Here is a 17,680-nt window from a genome sequence, read left to right on the forward strand (position 1 = left end):
ATTAGTCCCACTCCTCTGCACTTTCCCAATAAGCCTGCAAATTTTTCCCCTTCAAGTATTTATCCAATTCCATAAGAACATAAGGAATAGGAGCAGGCGCAGGCCATACAGCACCTCGAGCCTGCTCTGCCATTCAATAAGATCATGGCTGATCTTCTACCTCAACTCCACTTTCCCATCTGATCCCCATATCCCTCAATTCCCTTTAGTCCAAAAATCTATCGATCTCAGTCTTGAATATACGCAATGGGCTAAAAATTGAGTAGCGCCCCAATTGAGGCGCTAACTTCGCCAGGGCGCTAAAAGTAGTGCCCTGGAAAAATTAGCACCCCCGTGCTGGAAATTGAGTGGTTGCACCCCAAGAGGGAAGCGGGGTGCTACTGGAAGTGCCCCACATCCCTCTTGGGGTGCTGTGAGTCAATATTGCGGCGTTATGTGCCGCAGCACCACACGTGGTATTGCAGGCCTTCCTCCCCTTCTTAAAGGGGAGGGGCCTTGTGCAGCGCGACCTGGGGCCCAGCTGGGCCCCCGGGGACCGGGAGTGCAGGCAAAAGAGCCCGGCACCCAAGAGAGGTGCCGGGCTCTTGGAGCGCAGCCGGCACTCCGCGGGGGGGGGGGGGGGTCAGGAGGCCGGGGACGGGAGAGCAGGCAGGTGCTGGCAGGCGGCCAGCAAAAAAAATGACCGCCCCGCACCTCGTCTTTAAATTGCGCCTCCCCGGCCGCAGGTACGCCCCCCTGACCCTGTCGAACGTAGCGTCCGGCGGTAAATCAGGGGGCGCTCCCGAAGATCGTGGCTGGGGCGTGAGCGGGGCACTGTGCACACCAATGATGTCATCGCCAGCGGCGCAGCGCCGCAGGGACTACCGGTTAGCGCCACCACTAACCTCCCGCTGAATTTTGCAGGAGGTGTGGGCAGTGCCGCGCCCGGGCGCTAGTTGGTTTGTGCCCCACTTAGCGCCCTCTTAAGGCACTAATGGGTGGCACTACCAACTGAATTTTTCCCCCAATGACTGAGCATGCACAGCCCTCTGGGGTAGAGAATTCTAAAGATTCACAACCCTCTGAGTGAAGAAATTTCTCCTTATCTCAGTCTTATCCTGAGACTGTGACCCCTGGTTCTAGACTCTCCAGCCAGGGGAAACATCCTCTCAGCATCTACCCTGTCAAGCCGACCAAGAATTTTATACATTTCAATAAGATCACCTCTCATTCTTCTAAATTTCAGAGTATAGGCCCATTCTACTCAGCCTGGCAGAGTAAGCAAGGTACTATCAGCCACGTGTGGGTCCGAGCTTGCCCGAGCTTCCCTTTTGAAAGTTACTATTGAATCTGGTTCCACCACACTTTCAGGCAGTGCATTCCAGGTAATAACAACTTGCTGCATAAAAAACATTATTATCTTGCCTCTGGTTCTTTTGACAATTATCTTAAATCTGTGTCCTCTGGTTACTGGCCTGCCTGCCAGTTTCTCTATTAAAACCCTTCATGATTCTGAACACCTCTATTAAATCTCCCCTTAACCTCCTCTGCTCTAAGGAAAACAATCCCAGCTTCTCTGGTCTCTCCACATAACTGAAGTCCCGCCTCCCTGGTACCATTCTAGTAAATCTCCCCTGCACCTTCTCTAAGGCCAGAGGGTCTTTACCTGTCCGTTATTGTTCGTACATTCATATGTTCATAAATTACCTTGGCAGTCCAGTTTGTTTGGCTCATTTTCCCTGCCGTAGATATCGTGTGAGTAACGATCTGACCATCATCCGGGATCCACGGACCACAAATCCCCCCTTTCACCTTCAGCAACGAAATAAAATGAATGTTAAACGGTTTCAATAACTTGGGATACATTTTGAAATAATTCAATGACAAAATCTTCCTTATGTTTTGTATTTTATACATAAAAACTTCTGCTTAAGGACATGCGAAGAATTAATAATGTTTTAAAAAGCTTTAAAAAAATTTCTCATAGTGGGTTTGGGTGTCAGCACTAGAGAATGGAACATCAATCATCGAGGAGCGCGCCCAAATCGGGCTTAGCCTATTGAAGACGGTCTACTATAAGTGACCGAAACTCAGTGATTGCAATGGCATTGAGGGCCCACATTTACTGGCTCACAAGATACTTATGGATAAGGAAGGCCATTTAGCTCATTTTAATTCATCTTTCCAGAAAGATCTTAAGTCCCCCACCCCCCCCCCCCCGGCTCCTGACCATTGTAGAATTCAATTGTATTGTAAATGACTCCAAGGGTTTTTGCCTCCACTGCTCTATCTAGGTGCCCATTCCCCAAGTTGATCAATCTTTGAGTGAAGAACTTCCCGATATCAGTACTAAATTTACCTTTTACTCGTTTTAATCTGTGTCCCTTGATATAATCTCACAGTTTAATTTAAAAGTAATATTCCAGATTTACCTTTTTCTATTCCCTTAACTATCACATCTATTTCTATAAGATCGCCTCCCAGTCGCATCAGGCTGGAAGGCCTAAGTTTCCTCAAAGCTGACACGGGGGATCAGCCTCATGGCTCTTCTCTGCATTTCTCCCAGCTCTTGAATGTCCCCATTGCTTCTGGGAGGCCAGAACTGGAAGCAGTACCTCAGCTCTGACCAGAGATCTGTACAGTTTAATCATGAGTTCCTCTGGCTTGTATTCTACTGCTTCATCTACGTAAAGAAAGAAAGAGCTTGCATTCCTATAGCACTTTTCCCATCCTCAGGCCGTCCCAAAGTGCTTCACAGCCAAGGAAGTGCTTTTGAAGTGTAGTCACTGTTGTAAAGTAAGGAAAGGTAGCAGCCAATTTGCACACAGCAAGGTCCCACAGACAGCAATGAGATAATGAGATCATCTGTTTCTTTAGTGATTTTGACTAGCACATTAGAAGAACCCCTGCTCTTCTTTGAATGGCGCTATGATTTTTTTTTTACATCCATCTGAGGGGGAAGACAGAGCCATGGTTTAATGTCTCATCCGAAATTCAGCGGCCTAGAAGTTGTAATTATCTGATCATAGCAGCACTCGCTGTACCAGCCTAAAGATGGCAGTGTCAGGACCATGGGGAATTGGTCCCCCACTTGTCTATTACTGGCGAGCTGCAGGTGTCAATCACGGCTATAGAAGCAGCTGGCCGGCTGTGGGGAGGAGTGAAAGCAGTCGGCTGGGATGTCAGCCAAGGGCAAAAGCCATGTCCACGGTGGTGGGGGGGGTTGGGGTGCGGGGGCGGGGGGGGGCGGCGGTGGTGGTCACTGGTGGTGGCGGTTGGAGAAGTAATTGGGAAGGGGGTGAATGTGGGCTGGTAACTGCTCATAGGTTTAATGTGGAGCCAGGGGGAGAAGAAGTGCTCCTCATGGCTTATAATATATAAAATGTTGAACTTGAAGGCAGCCTCCGGTGATCCCTTTAAGGACTACTGTTCACCCGAGAACATAGATTTTAGATTTGGTCCATTGAAATCGCAGGCTGAATTGAATCTGAACACTGAGTTGATCATAGAAACATAGAATCTTACAGCACAGAAGGAGGCCATTTGGCCCATCGTGCCCGTGCTGGCTGTCTGAAAGAGCTATCCAATTAATCCCACTCCCCTGCTCTTTCACCATAGCCCTGCAAATGTTTCCTTTTCCTGTATTCCCTTTTGAAAGTTACTATTGATTCTGCTTCCACCACCCGTTCACGCAGTGCATGCCAGAACACAACAACTCGCTGCATAAATTTTTTTTATCCTCATCTTCCCTCTGGTACTTTTGCCAATTACAGTAAATCTGTGTCTTTTGGTTCGCAACCCGCCTGCCACTGGAAACAGTTTCTCCCTATCTACTCTATCAAAACCCCTCATAATTTTGAACACCTCTATTAAATCTCCCCTTAACCTTCTCTGCTCTAAGGAGAACAATCCCAGCTTCTCTGATCTCATCATGTAACTGAAGTCCCTCATCCCTGGTACCATTGGGTAAATCTCCTCTGCAGCCTCTCTAAGGCCTCAGAATGCATATCTCTATGAAACTGGCATCATCTTGGAATTCATAGAAATAAGTACAGCAAACTTCAGGAAGATTCTAAAGCAGCAGAGCTGGACATAAACAAACAGTCACTGTAACGTTTGTTATTAGGGACCCTTCAGTTTATCCACAAGTAGAAACAGACTGAAGTTCTCCATGAAGTAAAACCTCCAGCAATGCAATCCCCTTTTTTGCACTACTTTTAAGCATGTCGTTAACTTCCTGTCTCTGCAGTTTGAACTCATGTCCAATTAAAGAAAGTGCAGAGAGAATGTGAATACAAGTATGTTTTCTACATTGGCCACACTTTAGAAAGTACTCAATTGGCTGTAAAGCATGTTGGGACGTCCTGAGGTCGTGAAAGTCGCTATATAAATGCAAGTCCTTTGTTAGCTTGGGGAAAGTCATGCACTCCAATGAGCAAATGTGAAAAATGACTCCACTGCCTAGAAGTCACACTGAGCGAGTGAGCAAGTAAACAACTATACTCGCATTTTATCCACAGACTAATCCCAGCACCATACAATTACTTTGATTTAATGAGCTCCAACAGAGAGACAGATCACTGATCAACCAACTGCACTTTCTTTTTCAAAGAAAGGGGCGCACAAGACGGAGTTTAATAATTTGCAGATAGTGTATTCCTACTTGGCAGGGATCTGATCACTAACCATAAAAGCCAGCGGGCAGGAGTGTATGTTGGCATGATGGACGCAGCAGTTGTCTTCATTTGCATTCTTCCAGTTTGAGGGGCACGCTTTCTCTTCACAGAATGCCTTCGCTTCTCTGGGATTGCTAGATTATAGCAAAGCAGATCACTTGAATAAATTGCAAAAGACGGGAAGACTTTTTCAATAGGTTTCATTTTTATGTTGAGAAATTCAAATGGTGATCAAGCTTGCGACGTAGTAAAGGAATCTGTGGGCTTTCTGTTAAACTCTGCTATCTTCCACAGTCGTGCTTTTTGGTGCCCTACCTGGTGAGGCAAATTAGTGCTGGGAAATGGAAACCTTTCATTTCAAACACCCAAGTATCAAGCACTCACAGGTCCAGTACAACACAGTACAAGCTCCCTCCACTCTTCCCCAACAATGTTCATTGACCTCAACCAAGCACTCTCGATCACCCGTGTGTGACATTTTTTTTCCAGTCTCCACACCTCCCATCCTTGGCTCTTTCAGCATGACATTGGCAATTAGGGCAGTTTTATACTATAGACCCATGCTCACTGGAAACTGGTTCCAGAGTGCCCGGACTCATTTCACATAGGATCCTTGTAGCCAGCAGACAGAGGAGACTTATACCCCATCAGTCTAGCCTGGGTTTGAACCCAGGTCCCAATGGATGAAAGCTCAGTGTCTAATTCACTGTGCCACCCTAGTCCCTTTGTATAGTGAATGTTAAAGATAAAATTAAAATTGCAGATAAAAAGCAAAGAGCCTTGACTATCTTCTCTGATACTGCTAGGAACCCAGGAATTGTAAATGTATTTTCAGTAATTTTGATTTATTTATGGTAAATTTTAAACACACTTTGTTTTGCTCTGTGCGAAGTGCAGATTTATCTGATCGCTCTGTGCAGTACCAATAACAAAAACCTGCATTTATATAGCGCCTTTTAACGTAGTAAAACGTGCCAAGGCGCTTCACAGGAGCGTAATCAGACAAAGCTTGACACCGAGCCACATAAGGATATTAGGACAGGTGACCAAAACTTGGTCAAAGCGGTAGGTTTTAAGGAACATCTTAAAGGTGGAGAGAGAGCGGTGGAGAGGCAGAGAGGTTTAGGGAGGGAATTCCAGAGCTTAGGGACTAGGCAGCTGAAGGCACGGCCACCAATGGTGGGGCGAAGAAAAGTGCGACTTGAATCTGATCTGCTCCTATTGTGCTTTGAGGTGAGAATTGCTGTACCACAGCAACTGTTTGGATGCTGCGTATGTAATAAATCAAAGCCTCTCTCAAATAATTAATTTTTGCCAAAGTGTTAGCAGCCTCTCTGATACTATTCCTGATTTATGATGCGATTTATTCAAATTGCTACTCTGAGGTGGACCAGAGTACCCAAGAACAATTTGCTTTCCATCCTTTCTTATCTGCATTTACAAGGTGGATAATTGAAGGAAAGTGGGAGCTGAAGTCGAAAGACAAGTGGGTACCGCATTGACATACATATAGGCCTCCCTTCCATATAAGGTGCACCCTCCAATTTGAGTCCTCTTCCCAGATAAACATAATTATTATTATTAACTCAAGCAGACAGCACCTCAACTTAAACTGTGAATTTGCTTCTTTCTGCAAGCTATTTATGAGATAATAGTGCAAATGGAATTAAAACCATTGGAACGGAGGTGGAGGGAGGACAACTATCTTTTAGCGGGGATTTTAATTATTTAGGAAGTCACTTTTTAAACAAAGGCAGCACAGAACAGGGATCAAATGTAGAAACTTCCTGCTCAACTTGCAAAAACACCGGAAGAGCTTCACCCTCCTTGAACGCTCCATTAGCACGTCAAGCAGTTAGCACGAAAAGGTAAGTTCACCGATCCCGCACTCCCAGCGGGGAGCTTCACTCAGCAGGCTAGCAGGTGACAGAGAATCAGCGTGACAGTGTCTCCGATTCACATTCCCTTTCATGTGTGGCTCCCAGCTGAGAGTGTGCGATCAGTGAATGTGCCCATCAACATCATCACTAACAACTGTAGCAGAAAAGCAATACCCACACGTGTGAGAGTATGCTGTTCTCCACCGCCCAGTGGTAAAAATGATCTGTCACTGTTACTGCATAGGTCACATTGAATTCTTCACCACTCAGCACCTTCTCTGAAGGTCTCTGCACCCAAGCCATCTCTAGACCTGCGAAAGAAAGAAAAATGTTTATTAAACAAGTGATGCTAAGGATTTAATACAAATTAGAAAAACGGTTGCAAAATCCACTAAAGACTTGCATTTCTATAATGCCTTTCATGATCTCAGCACGTCCCAAAGCGCTTTACATCCAATGAAGTACTTTTTGAAGTTCAGTCACTGTTGTAATGTAGGAAACGCGGCAGCCAATTTGCGCACAGCAAACTCTCACAAACACCAACATTAACTCCTCTGACCTGTTGAGTGCTTCCAGCACTTTCTGGTTTCCTTTCAGACTTCCAGCATTTTGTTTTTTACTCCTTTACTTTAATTGTGGTCTGGAATCAAAGGTTGTCAGAGAGTCTAACCACCGCCCCTTGATATTCAACGGCATTACCATCACCAAATCCCCCACCATCAACATCCTGGGAGTCACCATTGATCAGAAACTTAACTGGACCAGCCACATAAATACTGTGGCAACAAGAGCAGGTCAGAGGCTGGGTATTCTGTGGCAAGTGTCTCACCTCCTGACTCTCCAAAGCCTTTCCACCATCTACAAGGCACAAGTAAGGGGTGTGATGGAATACTCTCCACTTGCCTGGATGAGTACTGCTCCAACAACACTCAAGAAGCTCGACACCATCCAGGACAAAGCAGCCCGCTTGATTGGCACCCCATCCACCACCTTAAACATTCACTCCCTCCACCACCGGCGTACAGTGGCTGCAGTGTGTACCATCTACAAGATGCACTGCAGCAACTCACCAAGGCTTCTTCGGCAGCACCTCCCAAACCCTCTTCCACCTAAAAGGACAAGGGCAGCAGGCGCATGGGAACATCACCACCTCCAAGTTCCCCTCCAAGTCACACATCATCGTGAATTATAAGTATATCGCTGATCCTTCATCGTCGCTGGGTCAAAATCCTGGAACTCCCTCCCTAACAGCACTGTGGGAGTATCTTCACCACACAGACTGCAGCGGTTCAAGAAGGCGGCTCACCACCACCTTTTCAAGGGCAATTAGGGATGGGCAATAAATGCTGGCCTTGCCAGTGACACCCACATCCCATAAGCGAATAAAAAACAAAACAAATGTGTTCGGGAATAAGTCACAAGGGAATAAGCCTTTTGCGGGAAACAATCCTTTGCAGAAGATCAGTCTCCTTCCCCAAGATTCTTGATTTTTACTCTCACATTCACATTCCCAGTTGAACTATTGCTTCTCCCCATATACAGCGACTGCACTTCAGAATTAAGTCATTTATGTGTGAAGTGCTTTGGGAGAATATTTCGGAGATGGAATCAGGCATTTCCTAAAATGTACATCTTTCTACACACAAAGCTTGCTTGTTGTAAAACAAAACTGATCGGTCAACTAAAGTCAAGGTGAAACAACAAAAATCTAATGACAACACTTTGCGGATAAGTATAGCTTGTGTCTTGTGCAAATTATTTTCAGATATAAAGTTAAATACATGAAAAGGAAAAATTTGCAGGGCTATGGGGAAAGAGCAGGGGGACTGGGACTAGTTGGATAGCTCTTTGAAAGAGCCGGCACAGGCATGATGGGCTGAATGGCCTCTTTCTGTGCTGTATCATTCTATGATTCTAAAGTTCACTCTTCAATTATTTGGAACTACAGGAGTGGAAATCTGGAAATCGCTCCCCACAAAAAGCTGATTCACCAGAATGATACTGGGTCTAAAAGGCTTAAATTATGAGGCCAGGTTGCATAGGCTAGGCTTGTACTCCCCTGAATATAGAAGATTAAGGGGTGATTTAATTGAGGTGTTTATGATGATTAAAGGATTTGATAGGATAGAGTAGAGAGAAACTATTTCCTCTGGTGGGGGGAGTCCAGAACAAGGGGGCAGAACCTTAAAATTAGCGCCAAGTCATTCAGGGGTGATGTCAGGAAGCCCTTCTTCAACAAAGGGTAGTGGAAATTTGGAACTCTCTCCCCCCAAAAAATAACTGTTGAGGCCGGGTGTCAATTGAAAATTTCGAAACTGAGATCGATAGATTTTTTGTTGGGCAAAGGGTATTAAAGGTTACGGAACCAAGGCGGGTGGATAGAGTTAAGATACAAATGAGCCAGGATCTAATTGAATGGCAGAGGAGGCTCCAGGAGCTGAATGGCCTCCTCCTGTTCCTATGTTTCTACAACTGAGAAGTTGGAAGTGATTTCATTTGAGCCAGCCCAGGAACTTCAAACCTGTAGTTTGCTCTATATCCTGCTGGTGGTTGTAGGGGATACACTATTTCAGAGTAACAGGTGGATATAGACATATTCTGACAGGCTGGGCTCATTTTAACCCCCGATTCATCTCGTCAGACAGTTCATATATTGATGCTGTGCTCTAAACTCTCTGACCAACGGCTCCCCGAACATGGGGCAAACGTGGCTGGTGTTGAGCATCTTGAAAGTAGCCATTGCCCTTTTTCAGTTGGTTGCTGTGCACATTATATGACCAGTTCACAGGTTAAACTCGGTGTTACAAGCATCCCGAATGTTTTTTATTCCATTTATGTAAGTTTCCCCGCTGAATGTGACTCCTCACCAACACCCCCCCCCCCGAACATTCTGTTAATCCCCAAAATAGTTTTTTTTTAAAGAAACGAATTGCAACTAATTTATAAACAAACAGAAACAAAACTATCCCGACCATACAACTTGCACATCGTAAGAGAATCAAACAGAAATTTGCTGGAACCTGTTTCCATTTGGACGGCAACATTTATTGCCGTTTCGATCTGGGGTGTCGTTCATTTTAAAATACTTGCCCCCTGGTAGTTCAATTCTTTCAAAAGTTGGTCAGGTTTGAAGTATATTTAAGGTTGTGTCTCTGGGATGAATTCCGTGCACAGAGCATAGTGCTGGGTTGGTTTGGGAATGATCAAACTCCATGAGATTAATAGGCACAGAGGTCATGGGAGCAGATACAATAATAACTTTCAAAAGGGAATTGGATAACTACTTAAAGGGGGGAAATTTGCTGGGCTATGGGGAAAGAGCAGGGGGAGTGGGATTAATTGGAGAGCTCTTTCTAAGAGCCAGCACAGGCACGATGGGCTGAATGGCCTCCTTCTGTGCTGTATGATTCTAGGATTCTACGAGGTCGTGCCCTTTAAATCCTACATGGCTGGGTGGAGGGGCGAGCAGGAAAAAATCCATCACGAAAGTTCTCGGAATATTTCTAAGTTGATATTAAATTTAATCTGTTCACAACTCAGCTCATTAGTCTCGCCGTGACGACAGTAATTGCAGTTTATTACATGCTGTAAAATGTTGCATACACAATCCAATATGCACACAGTATACACGTGTTTCTAGACACACACTGGGCGGAGAGGTTTTATATTCCATGGCTAATTTTCATGTAACTCCTCCTATGCGCCCCTCTCTCCTCACTCACAATCTCTTTATTTTACCAGATTAATCGCTCACTTCTTTTCATCTCCTTCTACATTGCCAATGATTGATTTCACCCTGATTTGCTCTTTCGCATTTTCCCCATTCCCATGACATTTCACTCCCTCGCTCAATCTTTGCCCACTGACTTGTTTATCTGGCCACCGGCTGCTTATTAACTCCCGCCATGCAAAACCCTGAATGTAACCCGTTGATTTTACCCTATGGATTTTACCCCGTGGATTGTAACCAGTGGATTGTAACCTATGGACTATATCCTATGGATTGTAACCTGTGGATTTTACCCCATGGATTGTAACCAGTGGATTGTAACCTATGGACTTTACCCCATGGATTGTAACCTGTGGATTGTAACCTATGGACTTTATCCTATGGATTGTAACCTGTGGATTTTACCCCATGGATTGTAACCTGTGGATTTTACCCCGTGGATTGTAACCTGTGGATTGTAACCTATGGACTTTACCCCATGGATTGTAACCTGTGGATTTTACCCCATGGATTGTAACCTGTGGATTGTAACCAGTGGATTGTAACCTATGGACTTTACCCCATGGATTGTAACCAGTGGATTGTAACCTATGGACTTTACCCCATGGATTGTAACCTGTGGATTTTACCCCATGGATTGTAACCTGTGGATTGTAACCAGTGGATTGTAACCTATGGACTTTACCCCATGGATTGTAACCTGTGGATTGTAACCTATGGACTTTACCCCATGGATTGTAACCTGTGGATTGTAACCTGTGGATTTTACCCCGTGGATTGTAACCAGTGGAGTGTAACCTGTGGATTGTAACCAGTGGATTGTAACCTATGGACTTTATCCTATGGATTGTAACCTGTGGATTTTACCTCATGGATTGTAACCTGTGGATTGTAACCCTATGGATTGTAACCTCTGGATTTTACCCCGTGGATTGTAACCTATGGACTTTATCCTATGGATTGTAACCTGTGGATTTTACCCCATGGATTGTAACCTGTGGATTGTAACCAGTGGAGTGTAACCAGTGGAGTGTAACCAGTGGATTTTACTCCATGGATTGTAACCTGTGGATTTTACCCTATGGATTGTAACCTATGGATTTTACCCCGTGGATTGTAACCTGTGGATTGTAACTGGTGGATTGTAACCTGTGGATTTTACCCTATGGATTGTAACCTGTGGATTGTAACCTATGGATTGTAACCTATGGATTTTACCCCGTGGATTGTAACCTGTGGATTGTAACCTATGGGCTTTATCCTATGGATTGTAACCTGTGGATTTTACCCCATGGATTGCAACCTGTGGATTGTAACCCCATGGATTATAACCTGTGGATTGTAACCTATCGACTTTATCCTATGGATTGTAACCTATGGGTTTTACCCCGTGGATTGTAACCTGTGGATTTTACCCTATGGATTGTAACCTGTGGATTGTAACTTATGGACTTTATCCTATGGATTGTAACCTATGGATTTTACCCCGTGGATTGTAACCTGTGGATTTTACCCTATGGATTATAACCTGTGGATTGTAACCTATGGACTTTATCCTATGGATTGTAACTTATGGATTACAACCTATTACAGCAACCACGCTTTCAGTTATTAACCAAGACAGATGTTACTCCAAAACAACTGTTGCCCCCGAAACTGATGTGAGATGGGGAGGAAGGAGAATCACTGAAGGAAAATATCTAGCAATAGGGAGGAAAAGAAGGCTTTGTGCTCGGGGAGATTTCAAACTGCAGAACACGGAGTTTCTAACATTGCCGAGATAGAGCAGTACAGTCTATCCCCTCACCTCACCTCCCAAATAATTTTATATTTCGACATCAATCTGGATCCTCAGACTATTACAGAAAGACTGGAGGACACGTAATCCTGACACTGAATGGAGACATCGGCAGCAATAGCCGGCACTCCCGCGTTGCCTCTTGCTCACTATCGCTTTCCGAACCTGTTGAATGGCCCACAGAATACCAATTAATTCATATACTTTAACCATATTAATGATAACTCATAAACTATTAACCGATTACCAATAAAAATCCAGGGTTTAATTTCCAGTTCATGCTATTGTTTTTTCCCCTCACTGCCGTTACCATTATCTCGGAATGGCGTTTTTATTTTGGTAAAATAGTTGAATTGCTTCAACTTCGAAAATGTGTGTTCGAATCTAAATTCACTGGAGGTGCAAAACCCACCGTTCTTCCAAAATTAAAAGGAATGCTGAAAAATCTGGACTGATCATAAAAATGCTGGAAATAGACAGCAAGGCAGAGAGCAAACAGACAGCGAGGTTCCTGGTCCGAACTATCTCCAGCCTTTCCATTTCCAAATACAATTATTTGTCAGAACAATTACACTGTCCCGGCTCAAAGTGCATTTTCTAGAGCTTAATCTGTAGTTTGAAGGTTTCGCCAATAATATTTCTAATTGCCTCTCCAGTTTTATGTGTTACTATTATTGAATCTGCTTCCACCACCCGTTCAGGCAGCACATTCCAGATCACAACAACTCGCTGCGTAAAAAATATTTCTCCTTATCACCCCTCTGGTTCTTTTGCCATAACAACAATTTAAAAAAAAACACATTGGGGAGGCAATGAGAAATGTTTCAAAATTGGATTGAAAGGGGGGATTGCAGGGCTGTGGGGAAAGGGCAGGGCAGTGGGGCTAGTTGGAGAGCTCTTTCAAAGAGCCGGCACAGGCAGGATGGGCCGAATGGCCTCCTTCTGTGCGTTGTATGATTCTATGATATGACTTATGATGACGGCGGCTGCTTTATAATAGATCATCAAATAGCAACTCACCCCCGCAGTCTATCATGTTGTATTCGTGCGGGTTTTCTAGGGGCCAGCAGTCATACTCAGTGTTGTCCAGGTCGTGCCACTCTCGTGTGCTTTTCGTTAGCATTGCCTTCGGAAACAAGAAAGAGAGACAAAGGGTGCAAAACAATCTGGTTTAAAAATGTCACTTATTCCGATGGTGATCCCCCCACCCCAGTAAAATAAAAGACTATGTCCCTGAACCCAAATCTTCCCTTTCAGCAACTGAAAGCTCATTCTGAGCGATGCTTGATTTAAAGTTTTATAACTGCAGGATATTTAGTTCCTGTTTTCAAACTGGTTTTCACAAACCAATATTGTTTTGATCTCTCCAATTTTCAACAAGCAGTCTATATATACATAAAAATATACCGACACGCCGTGATCTCTCTGGACTCATTTGTAAATGGCATTTTACATTTTAATACGTGCAGAGTACCTGGGATTTCTGTAGTTTATATTGTCGAGTACATCTACAGATAATGTTGAGTACTATAAACCTACCAGCAGATAGCAAACAACGAAATGAGCAAATCTGTCCGACTTCAAAGCTCGCATAATCCTCTGTAGCGCAGTGCAATGCGCAACGAATCCAGTCGCCAGCACTGGGTATTGTAAATTTGAAAAGAAAAAGCCTGTGATTTTTTCCCTTCTGTCTGAGCGTGTTTCACTGGGGCTCGACCGGCTTCTATGAGCATGCGTCGAAGTCTAGAGCATCGACTAACAAGGGGGAAGGAGCGGGAGGCAATGGACCATGTCAATATCTAAAGATACAATACCTGTACCTCGGTACCAAAGATCCAGTCACTGCAAGCACAAAACATCCGCGGGAATGAAAAGCCAAGTTTTGCACAGCCCAAATTCTTGAATACCCCACCCCCCCTTCCTCCAGATGTAGAATTTGCTTGAAATGAAACTTTTGAGAATAGTTGGCACATCATATAGTGTTTAAACCAACTGTAAATGGTGCACTTGGGCTTCAGGGACTGGGCAGTAACTTGGGGCCTCCAACCTAATCCATGTGTGTGTGGCAAGAAAACAGAGGGGCAGAGTCAACAGGGCATCAAACGCCCCTGCTACAGTGCCTTTGGGTGGACAATACTCCAAATCACAGCAACAGGAGGGAAACGTGCGGAGTCAGGACATTTTCTGTAAATAACTCGATTTAAAACAAACAAAACGAGCAATTAATCATTCGTTTTGACTTCAAAGGCTTAGCAGGAACTTGGTGCTGACTGAACATAGGAACAGGAGGAGGCCATTCAGCCCCTTGAGCTTGTTCCGTCATTCAATTCAGTCATGGCTGATCTGTATCTTAACTCCATCTACCCACCTTGGTTCCGTAACCCTTAATACCCCTTGCCTAACAAAAATCTATCAATCTCAGTTTTGAAATTTTCAACTGACCCCTAGCCTCAACAGCATTTTGGGGGGAGAGAGTTCCAGATTTCAACTATCTTGCACACATAAGGCTGATGTAAGCAACTCGGCATTCTCCTCGTGTCAGAATTATAGGACTTGTGCTTTGCAAATTGGCACTGTGAATTCACAAGGCAGCAGTGCCCTTTAATGTGACCTGTCTAGATGAACTGAATAATGTGTAATAAAAACAGAAAGTGCTGGAAATACTCAGCAGGTCAGGCAGCACCTGTGGAGAGAGAAACCGAGTTAACGTTTCAGGTCCATGACCCTCCCTCAGAACGGTATAATAATGCATACCTTATTCTTCCATTTACAACCTTCTTCGTTCCTTTTCAAACTCTGTTCATTATGCTTTCGGGCATTCTTTCCATTCGTGTTTTTCTCTTTCTCTCTCTGTCCATCCCTCTTTAATCCCTAGCCATGTGTTCTGCTAGTTGCTCCTGAGGCCACCCTCGCTCTCTCCCTTCCTAGTCCATAAGGGCTCATTACTCTCGCCTGCATATGTGATAGATATTGCTTGGCGTTTGCTTAAAGTAACTGTGGACATCAAGTTTAATCACCTTATTCAAGATTGTAGGTTAGTAGTAATGATATTACAAATGATCTCGGAGTGACTGCTGTATCTCCATATAGATGGCACACTGGCAAATAGTCTGACATGTCCGTGTGTTAGTGCCTAGTGAGGCTTTGTATTTCCTGATTGCCTTCCACTAAACCATATTTCATATTTATGGTCATGTAGAAAGTGCCGTCTGAGCCACAGTCAGAAAACATCCAAAACTCTAATTACGCGATAGTGTTTATGGACATTGGAAGTAAATGAACATGTTCACTTTATTAAAAAACCTTCATCTAATGACCTGAGGCTCTTGGGTCAGTGTTGACCAGAAAGGTATGGGGTGGCCTGGGGTGGTGTTGTGAATAGAGAATGGCAGAGAGGAAATTCAAAGGTCAAAGTAGCCACAGTCTGTAGCTTTGCAGTGTATGCCAGCATGCATTCACACCACAGCTGAAGGATGGGTGTGAAGTGATTGTGCTTCACACCGTAGCTGCGGTCTCTCTCTCTGCCTCGCTCTCTCTGTCTTTCATTCTCTTAGTGTCAGCTGTGGTTCAGTGGGTAGCACTCTTGTCTCTGAGTCAGGAGGTTGTGGGTTTAAGTCCCACTCAAGAGACTTGAGTGCAAAAATCTAGGCTGACACTCCCAGTGCAGTACTGAGGGAGTGCTGAACTGTCGGAGGTACCGTCTTTCAGCTGAGATGTTAAACCGACACCCCATCTGCTCTCTCAGGTGGATGTAAAAGATTCCATGGCACTATATCGAAGAAGAGAAGGGGGAGTTATCCCTGGTGTCATGGCCAATATTTATCCCTCAATCAACATCAGTAAAAAAAATTATCTGCTCATTATCATATTGCTGTTTGTGGGATCTTGCTGTGCACAAATTGACTGCCACATTTCCTGCATTACAACAGTGACTACACTTCAAAAAGTACTTCATTGGCTGTAAACTGCTTTGGGATGTCTTGAAAGGCGCTATTTAAATGCAAGTCTTTCTTTTTCTTTATAGTGTAAATGGAAGAACGGTCTCTTCCTAACACTGGGGTGAAGCAGAGTGATGCTTTCTGGAGGAGGCAGTCTCACTCCGCTTCTCCTCACAAATTGCTTCACATCGATGCTACACTTGTGGAGCGAATGCACTGTTAAGGGATCACCTACTGCCAAACACGTTTCTGCAATATATCAATGGCAACAATTTAACATGGTTGCTCCTCCCTTCACCGAGACTGACTCAACTCTGTCTCAATTTGCCATCATTCTTTTTTATCATTCATTTATGCGACGTGGGTATCGCTGGCAAGGCCAGCATTTATTGCTCATCCCTAATTGCCCTTGAGAAGGTGGTGGTGAGCCGCCTTCTTGAACCGCTGCAGTCCGTGTGGTGAAGGTACTCCCACAGTGCTGTTAGGAGGGAGTTCCAGGATTTTGACCCAGCGACGATGAAGGAATGGCAAAATTTCCAAGCAGGATGGTGCGTGACTTGAAGGGGAACTTGGAGGTGGTGGTGTTCCCATGCGTCTGCTGCCTTTGTCCTTCTAGGTGGCAGAGGTTGCGGGTTTAGGAGGTGCTGTTGAAGAAGCCTTGGTGAGTTGCTGCAGTGCATCTTGTAGATGGTACACACTGCAGCCACGGTACGCCGGTCGTGGAGGGAGTTAATGTTTAAGGTGTTGGATGGGGTGCCAATCATGCGGGCTGCTTTGTCCTGGATGGTGTCGAGCTTTTTGAGTGTAGTTGGAGCTGCACTCATCCAGGCAAGTGGAAAGTATTCCATCACACTCCTTACTTGTGCCTTGTAGCTGGTGGAAAGGCTTTGGGGAGTCAGGAGGTGAGACACTCGCCGCACAATACCCAATCTCTGACCTGCTCTTGTAGCCACAGTATTAATGTGGCTCTGCTAAGATTTATCTTAGCATATTGTTTACAGTTATACATCATAGCATGCAATTATATCAGTGCTGAGTGGCAATCGTAGCATTACATGATTTTTTAAAAATGCTCTTAATTTTCATTCAAAGAAAGATTTTATTTCTCCAGCACAAGAAAGCTGGATTTTAATGCACCAGCTGCATACTGGGAATGCTGAAGGGAAAATCTCTCAATGCCTCCTAAAAATTGTCTTCAGAGATTTAATAGCGTTATTGAAAATTATAAAGGGTTTTGAGTAAATAAGCAGAAACTTTGCAGTGGCAGGTGGATCAGTAACTAGAGGACACAGATTTAAGGGAATTGGGAAAAGAACCAGAGGGGAGATGAGGAGAATATCTTTTACACAGTGAGTTGTTGCGATCTCAAATGTGATGCCTGAAAGGGCGGTGGAAGCAGATAGAAACATAGAAACATAGAAGATAGGAGCAGGAGTAGGCCATTCGGCCCTTCGAGCCTGCTCCGCCATTCAATGAGATCATGGTTGATCATCCAAATTCAGTACCCGGTCCCTGCCTTCTCCCCATATCCCTTGATGCCTTTAGCCTCAAGAAATATATCCAGCTCTTTCTTGAATATATTTAATAAACTGGCCTCCACCGCCCTCTGTGGCAGAGAATTCCACAGGTTCACCACTCTCTGAGTGAAGTAATTCCTCCTCATTTCAGTCCTAAATGGC

General features: G+C 44.5%; 1 protein-coding gene across 1 annotated transcript in view; it reads right to left on the reverse strand.

Annotated features, from left to right (window-relative positions):
* The window catches only part of LOC147124761 (atrial natriuretic peptide receptor 1), a 94,348-nt gene extending 80,692 nt beyond the window's left edge, over nucleotides 1–13,656 (reverse strand). Inside the window, exons 1-5 of the mRNA XM_086003431.1 lie at nucleotides 13,603–13,656; nucleotides 13,084–13,189; nucleotides 6,714–6,846; nucleotides 4,666–4,789; nucleotides 1,687–1,791 (exon numbers count right to left, since the gene is read on the reverse strand). Coding sequence (XP_085859557.1) covers nucleotides 1,687–1,791; nucleotides 4,666–4,789; nucleotides 6,714–6,846; nucleotides 13,084–13,189; nucleotides 13,603–13,656 — 522 coding nt within the window. The remainder of the gene's footprint in view (nucleotides 1–1,686; nucleotides 1,792–4,665; nucleotides 4,790–6,713; nucleotides 6,847–13,083; nucleotides 13,190–13,602) is intronic.
* Nucleotides 13,657–17,680: the final 4,024 nt, after the last annotated feature.

The sequence above is a fragment of the Somniosus microcephalus genome, chromosome 1, assembly GCF_052327205.1.
Source record: "Somniosus microcephalus isolate GS21.2 chromosome 1, FLI_Smic_1.0, whole genome shotgun sequence".
Classification (NCBI taxonomy): Eukaryota; Metazoa; Chordata; class Chondrichthyes; order Squaliformes; family Somniosidae; genus Somniosus; species Somniosus microcephalus.